Source organism: Macrobrachium rosenbergii, chromosome 48 (genome assembly GCF_040412425.1).
Source record: "Macrobrachium rosenbergii isolate ZJJX-2024 chromosome 48, ASM4041242v1, whole genome shotgun sequence".
NCBI lineage: Eukaryota > Metazoa > Arthropoda > Malacostraca > Decapoda > Palaemonidae > Macrobrachium > Macrobrachium rosenbergii.
The window spans coordinates 39,526,681-39,535,133 of record NC_089788.1 but is presented as its reverse complement, the minus strand read 5'-3'; the positions used below and the strand labels follow the sequence as shown (position 1 = coordinate 39,535,133).

General features: G+C 38.8%; 1 protein-coding gene across 4 annotated transcripts in view; it reads right to left on the bottom strand.

Moving 5' to 3' along the window:
• Positions 1-3,037: 3,037 nt before the first annotated feature.
• The window catches only part of mys (myospheroid), a 233,752-nt gene continuing 228,336 nt past the window's right edge, over positions 3,038-8,453 (bottom strand). For all 4 annotated transcript variants that reach the window (XM_067091665.1, XM_067091663.1, XM_067091664.1 and 1 more), the window contains exons 15-17: positions 4,445-4,588; positions 4,152-4,291; positions 3,038-4,052 (exon numbers count right to left, since the gene is read on the bottom strand). In XM_067091665.1, the coding sequence (XP_066947766.1) occupies positions 3,984-4,052; positions 4,152-4,291; positions 4,445-4,588 (353 nt within the window). In that variant the 3' untranslated portion in view covers positions 3,038-3,983. The remainder of the gene's footprint in view (positions 4,053-4,151; positions 4,292-4,444; positions 4,589-8,453) is intronic.

Below are 8,453 nucleotides of genomic sequence, written 5' to 3'. Positions count from 1 at the left end.
GTAATAAATGAAAGGTTTATTTCTTCACTTCTACATGGGATTCTGGTGATTCCTATGTGCCCATACCGAGTAACACCCAGACCTGCTAGCCTTGTTGTCCAAGGTCCTGAGAGTTCTTCTCTTTGGTTGACCATCAGATTCAGCCACTCTTAGTTGATTATCTCCTGGTACAAGAGTTCTGGCACTTCACATTTAGAGAATATCCAATATTTCCTCCATCAGGAAGGGCCCCTCTATGACTACATAGGAGCTTCAGAATACTTTCATTCCCTATGCAGCTGTCTACCAAGGAAGGATTGTCTCCAAGTGTGTTGTTGGAGACAAGGCATTTTTTTGGACCGAGCTACTTGTCAGCAGGTACTGGTGTTTTTTCACCCACCTTTGCTGTAAGAGGCTTTTTTCTGACCCACCACTGAAGGCATGGATCAGTCTTAGGCCAGGCTTTGATTCCAGAGGTGGATCTCCCCTTTTCAAGGGAGAACTTTTATTCTCAGGAGAAGCTCTAAACAGTCTTGCTCTATCAGGGAGTCAAACCCTAGCGACGTGGCACTCTCATCCCTTGGAGTTTTGACTTGTAGCCTGTCAAATCTGTACAAAGTTGTCATGGATAGATCTACACCCAAAGACTGTTTTCAATAGCCCTGACATTGTCATAGGTGCAGGCGAGTTATCTGGGCTCTCATGTCTGTGACAGTTCTGTCTCTTTGGGATTGTCCCAGATTTCATCAAGACTTTGAACTGTCAGTCATATAAGTTCAAGTCTTTTTTCAGCCACCTCCCTACTGGACTTTAAGTAGTGATGCGTGGAATACTACTGCGCCCGTTTGAGTGTTACATGATATCTGAAGAGATCACAACATCTCAGTCTTGAATGCTGATTTTTCTTCAGTTGTTCTAACAGAGCCAAGGAAGTGGTGTTCAAGAACACTAGGTCTTTCCAGGTTTGTGAGTTGATCTGAAGGCGTGTGACACCCAGTATGAAGGGAAAGTACACAACCCAGACAAGAGCTCAAGATGATAGTGGCATCACCCCATCCTTCACACTCAGTAGGAACTGGTATTCGACTGGCAAGTGAAAGGTTAGGAGTGACTGGTTCTCCTTCTCCTTTCTCCCTTTCTTCCTCTCTGAGAGAGTGGCCCCTGTTACAACAGCAAGGTGATGGGTTGGGTGTCTTGGGTGTTATCAGTCTGAAGTCAAGTCTGACATGAGTGTTTCCCTTGTTCAACCACATCAAGTACTCAGCTCTATAGATGGAAAGTCATGCCATCCATCTCCACTCTTCACCATAACCAGTGTGAAGTTAATCTAAGCTTTTTTCTGGCAGTGGCCATTAACAGCATGTTAGTCAGAGACCAGGAAAGGAAAATGAAATAAAATATAAGAGAATTAATAGAGGTTCAGATTTCATCTGGGTACTTTTAACTGGCCTTGTTGAAGATACCAAAGTAGAAAAAATAACAATAGCCAATAATCACTCCTTTTGTCAATTTCTTACTTGTATCATGCAAGTTCCACCACTACTTCAAATGGCTGGGCCAATGGGTAATAAGGAGTCTGAAGTAAAAAATAAATGCAACTATAAATTAGTAATTTTAATTTTATTATATATATATATATATATATATATATATATATATATATATATATATATTATATATATATATATATATATATATATATATATATATATATATATATATATATATATATATTTGTTGTGCACTTCACGATTGGCTTCTTACTCATGCTTGCATTCAATAGCATGTAATAATATTCCACTAAAGTTCAAACTGAAACTTGCTATCAACAGATCTCAAATGTTATTACATAGACTTATATTTAACCCTGTTCAAGTTTACAACAAAATATGTTTAACATGACTTTAGTATAATCTGATAAATTAAATATAAATAGCTTGAATAAGAAAAAAGTACAGTAAAATTCATTCATACTTAGTATCACCAAAATCTTTCAGATCAAATTCTGCTGTGAGATCAATGAAAAGTGAACATGAGATTCAAAGAAACTTCATTACATATGGAAAAATGAGAAAAAATCCATGCACTTCAAAAACTACTTCAAAACTTTTATAATCACACTGATTAATGTGATATTAATGTATAATAGCTACACCTACAATCAGGCAACAGTCTCAAGCTAATACTTCATTATCATAGTATAATAAATAAATGGAAATGTAACAGACAATAAAATCCAAAGTTGTGAGTAACTTCTTGAACATATTTTGTAAGCATCTTTCCAAAGGCTATTTATGTTAAAAACAGAAATCGAAGAGCTTTTAGTGCTTAAGGTGAGATTCATATACAGATATTCTCAATTTTCATAATTCAGTAACTTGAACTGGAAAGGAACAGGAGAGAATGGCCAATAAAAATTATTTTGGAAAAATAAATGAACTGCATACATTCCAACCTTATGCCAAACACCCAAGTTAAATTTACTGGATTAAAAAAAAGTTGAGAGCAAGGATCTTAAAATTGGTAATACTTGTAATGTGTCCTATCAACTAGCACACTTGGCCATTTAAAACTGTGTAAAAGCTTTAGTGAGGCACTCAGACAATTAGTATTTCCAAGGCACTATGTTAAAAGGATAATACAAAAACATTATCCAAGTATGTTACCTTAAGGGCAATCCTGTCTTAAAAAACATAACAGTAAAATTATTTAATTAAATTATCAACTAATTTCACATATAATTTAAAACACTCAGCTATTAAAGCTTTGTTAATACTACTACAATATTTTTTGGTGTAAATATGACTTCACAAATATTAAAATACAGTAGTAAAATGACAACTTGTGAATGAAAAGAACTTCCTACCTTCAAGCATAAAATAACTGTGACCTTGACTTTTGTTTTCTAAGAAACAAACAGACAGAACTGTACTTTTGTGTCACTTCAGGTCTGTTTTCAAAATAATTTTTCAATTCCACAGAAACTAAAACATTTACAGAGTGCTTTCTGCAAGCTGCCCAATATACAGTACTTAGCACCAAATATTATTATTTCCTATTTTTGGACTGAACAAAAATAAACATATAATTTATTACTTCAGTAAGTAAAAATGACAATAACAAACACATCAGCAGAGTAAAACAAAGATCTCTTGGAAGTTTGTCAATGCACACACCAAATATACACTTAACTAATACTCTATAAAATTTGTAGTTTTGAGTATATTTTCAAAATGAGATAGCAACCCAGTTAACAGAGTACTGTATATACTATACAAACACCTGGTATCACAATTCACAAAAGATGAATAAAAGATTGTTTATTGAATGCAAGTTAAATCAATAACTCTCTAAACCATTTGATTTTAACTCCCACAAAATTTCCTGTCGATTGGCTAATGCTTGCTCCATAGCAGTGCCATTAATGCTTAAACTTTTTTTTCTTCTTTCAACAATCAAAAATAAGTTTTATGACCCTACACTACACATGTTTTTTAGTAGCACATTAAATGACTCAAGAATAAATGTAACATAAAAATATCATACTGAATAAGCACCACAACTATATACAATGTATATCTATGCACTGAATAAGAAAAAATACGTATCTACTTAGCATTGGCACATAGGCACTGGAATACCAGCAAGCCTTACTTATCATTACCATACACTGACTTTGCAATTTACCTGCTTTTCTCAAAAGTTAATGACTGTTAATTAGATTCTTGACAATATAAACACTTCATATCTTTAAAACTTATGTTTTTGTCACTCCATAAATGTGTTACATTTTTTCATCATATATTAATTCCCTTCCTATATGAAAAACTAGAATATATATAAAACCTTCTCTCATATCATGATAAACTGAGATAAGAAGTGTCAAACACAGATTCGGTACCTTATTTCAAATAATAAGAGAAACATACACCAACTTTGCTACTACACAACTGCAACATTTTTCAAGTATAATAATATTAAGAGGTGAGATTTAAGTGAATACCTTACTTCCCTCCATTATATATAGGATTCTTGAATGTTGATGTAGCTTGTTTGTAGATGGGGTTTTCTCCCTGTAACAAAAAATAAAATGGTTTAAAAAAATTCAAATAAAGCAACATCTCAAAATTTGCAGTGACAAATGCAGAAAAACCAAACCAAAAACAACTTACTGTATCCCATCGCGCCATCATGCGCTCCTTTTCAAATCGTGCAAACTCCCGTCGATCGTGAATTGTTGTGAGGATCTTCCACATCAAAAGAAGAGCTAACCCAACTGCTACAATAGCACCAATGACACCAAGTACAATACCTAAAACAAAAAATTTCCATAGCACTATTTTTTGTAATGACATTATATGAAATATCTAAATAACACTTTAATATTCATGTACTATTTTTCTAAAATAATGCAAACCAATCAAAAAAGTTACTTGGTAGATCGAAGCTCTGAATGGATACTAACCCAGAATATCTAACTTGGGAGGACACTCAAGTGTCTGTTGCACACGAACAACTGGATCCTTATTTTCGTCATAGCCATAAACAAAAGTGAACCGGCAATCATTCTCATCGAAGAATGTACATATTCGTTCTCCTTCAGCTTCAACTGTAAATCCATGGCAACAGAAATTAAACTTTACATGAGCATGCTAAAAAAACAAGACCAAATTACTATCAACATTTACTGAAAAGTAAGTTTTTTAATGTAAATAGATTACCTGTGCATCAATATGAAACCCTGTATAATCAAAACAAGAAGCTATAAGATAATGTATAATCAGTAAGAATCAACAAAACTGAAGTAGAAAACAAAGGTAAAAATATAAAAAAGGTCAAAACTAAGAATGAATTTAATTAAAACTAATCTAAGAAAGAAAACTAGCACCTACAGGTAAAGTTATCCTCCCATGCAACAAATATGGAACACTATTATATCAAAATGAACATATTGCATGTGAAGGTCTGTCACATACACCAATTAGATAATATTTTTGCATACAAACAATCCGTAGACCAATTAGATAATATTTTTGCATATAAAAAATACCAAATTAAAAAGAAATTTGTATTTTTCCTAACATACAAACCTACACTTTCATATATGGAGTGTTCTCTTCGCTACACTATGCTCAGCTGTTTCTAGACTCGTCTCTTCAAACAAAATCTTTACTTTTACCACAGGATGCCCCGTCTGACCCACACTGACCTCCAGTCCATGCTCATCCTTGCACCAACCTTCACAGAAGGGGTGGGAGATCGGTCTACATGGGACGGTACAAGCAGGGTAACTTTATCTACATGAAAGTGTAGGTTCATATGTTAGGAAAAATACAAAATTCGTTTTTAATTTGGTATTTGTTCCAATACAAATACTCCCCTACACTTTCGTATATGGAGCCTCACCTATAGATGGGAGGCTGATCTCTCCCTAAAACACCTTAGAGTGGTACATCCCTCAATTTCTAGACCTGTAAGACAACATGTTGTGGAATGTACTCACACATGATCTGCAGGACAGGACGGAGAAAATTTCATCTCCTGTGACGCAGCTGTGATGAAGTTCTGTTTTTTTGATGGAGCTGTGGTGTAGCCCTGTGCCTTTAAATTGCTTGTTGTGCTGCCACTATTGGACCCAAGTTTAATGTGTCTAAGGACTTGTGTGCTATGTCCTTTAGGTAGAAAGAGGTGAAGGTCGTTTGCCTCTTCCAAACCCCGCCACACAGGACTTTTTCCTAAAGGCTATTGACGGACCTATACCTATACTGTTGTGTCCCTTGACTCTGGCTGGTATAGGGTCCCCACTCTCTTCCGAACTGTATGCCCTTCTTATTACTTTTCTCAGCTAGTAGGAGATGGTGTTCTTTGATCTCTCTTTCTTCTTCCAACCCATACTTACAAAAAACCTACGGCAAGCTGGCCTGTGGGAGGCTGTCCATTCTTGGTAGGTTTTCAGAACCCTGACTGGACACAGCACCATTTCGTCCTGTTCACTCATTCCTTGAGGGAGGGAACGGAAAAAGCACTGAACCTTGGGTTGTGTGAGGTGGCATTCTGAGTCTTCACTACAAATGCCACCAGGAAGGTCAACCCCAACTTTGTCTATCCATAAGTATGAGTGACCTCGTGCAAAAGGGTATGAATTTCGCCCACACTTTTCGCAGATGCTAATGCCAACAAGAGCACTGCTTTAGAGTCAAATTGCAGTCTGAGGCCATTCTGATCGGTTTATACAGAGATTTTCTCAGTGCAGCAAGGACCCTGGTGACACTCCATTCTGGTGGCTTTAAATTTCTGGGTATGCAACTTTTCCAGAAAATTTTCATGTCTGACAACTTCCATAATGTTACCAAGTCTATGCCCCTTCATTTGAACACCCTGGAGAGGGCGGCCCTATAGCCTCTAATTGCTGACAGGGAAAGATGTTTCTTGTGTCATATAAAAAGGAGGAATTCCACTATACCCTTCACAGCTGCATTGAGGGGATATACGCCCCTCTCACGGCACCAATGAAGGAAGATCTACTTTTCCTGTTACAGGCTGAGGGAGGATGGTCTAAGGGGACTGGCAATGACTGCTGCAACTTCTCTTGAAAAACATTTTTATCTAAGCACTTGCTGGATAGCCTCTATCTGTGAAGCTGGAGGGAATGTACTGCCTGATGCACTCGGCTGCTGTGTTCCTGCCTCGACAGGTTGGGGGTTGATGGCAACTGTCTTGGTATGTCTACCCAGAGGTGGAGAAGATCTGCAAACCAATCTGCTTGTGGCCATTTTGGAGCTACCAGAGTCACCCTTAGTCCCTGGGACACAAAAAACCTGTTGTTGACCTCCCATATCTGGTTGAAAGGAGGAAAAACATATATGACCAGGTTGTCCCACTGGTGTTGGGATGTGTCTTGCAGGATGGCTCCTTTGTTGGGTACCAGAGAGCAGTACAATGGCAGCTTGTGATTTCTCACTGTCCGAACAGATCTAACGTAGGGCCCTCCCACAACTTGGATAGACTGTCCACCACCGCCTGCTCTAATGACCCACTGTCTGGTCCGCTCTGCTTAGTGTCTGCCACAATGTTCTTCTTTCCTGGATGTACCTGGCCATCAGTGTTAGTCCCTTGGTCTCTGACCACTCATGTATTTTTACAGTTACCAGGTTTACAACACAGGAGACCATTCCTGCATGGTCAAGTATGCGACCACTGTGGCGTTGTCGCTCATGACTACAGCGGTCTTCCCTTGGAGGGGTTCTTGAAAATGTTTTTGTGCCAGCCAGGCTGCTTGACCTTCCAAGATGTTGATGTGGTTGTGATGATGTTCATCCCACTTCCCCGAAACACAAATTCCGTTCAGGTGGACACCCCAATCCCTTCCGGATTCGTCTGAAAATACCATCATCTCCGGGGCTGGCAGACTTAATTGCACTCCCTGCAGATAGTTTTTTGGATCCCTCTACCACCACAGATCCTGTTCGTTTATCTGTCACACTTATCACACCACTCCTTATCTATGTTTGGCTTTTGTTGAGTTCAAGTTCCATTGCAAGGAGCAGATGTGGGTCCTGCCCCTTGGTACTAACTTCTCCAGGGACACAAGGTGACCTATAAGTATTTGCCATTTTTTCTTTGATTGGTGAGGGTTGGACAGGAACACGTCGGATATTTTCAGGAACTTGGATACTCTCTCTTGTAACAGGTGCCCAAGTATCTGACCCTTTGTGTCGGTACCAGGTCTGATTTCTCAAGGTTGATCAGAATTCCCAGGTGTCTGCACAAATTCAACAATTTGTCCGTCTCTCTCTGCCTGTTCCGCTGTCGGTGCTAGAATGAGCCAGTCATCCATGTAGCTTCGTATATAGATGCTGCTCTTGTGGGACCACTCTGAAACTAGCTGAAAGACTCTGGTAAATACTTGGGAAGCTGTTGGAAGTCTGAAGCACAAACCATAGGAATTTCATGGAGGATGAGTGTATTGGGATGTGGAGATAAGCGTCTTGTAGATCCAACGAGACAATGAAGTCTCCTCCCTTGATCGCCGCCAAAATCGACTGGGGCATTTCCATTTTGAATGGAGTGAGACACAAGTTAGGCGTTCTATGTTGTTAGATCTATGATGGGTCTCCAACCCCATGCCTTCTCCACCAGGAATCCTGGTGTATTTACTTCCACTATTTCTACCACCCCTTTCTGTAACATGTCTTTAACTTCCCACTGGAGGGCTCTCTACTTAGTGGAGTTGCTCGTAACTCGAGTGGAGATGTTGTTAAGAGGAGCTTCTGCTCGAAGGGGAGGACGTATCCCTTCCTGAGTGTTAGGACTGTCCATTCCTCTGCTCCAACCTTCTGCCACTCTGCCCACCTGTTCCCCAGACATGGCCCCACTCTGGTCTGATATTGTGGAGGGGGGTGGTCCTTCCCCACTCATCTAGTGCCCCCTTTCTTTACCATCCTGTTACGTTTCCTGGGACGGAAAGGTAGGGT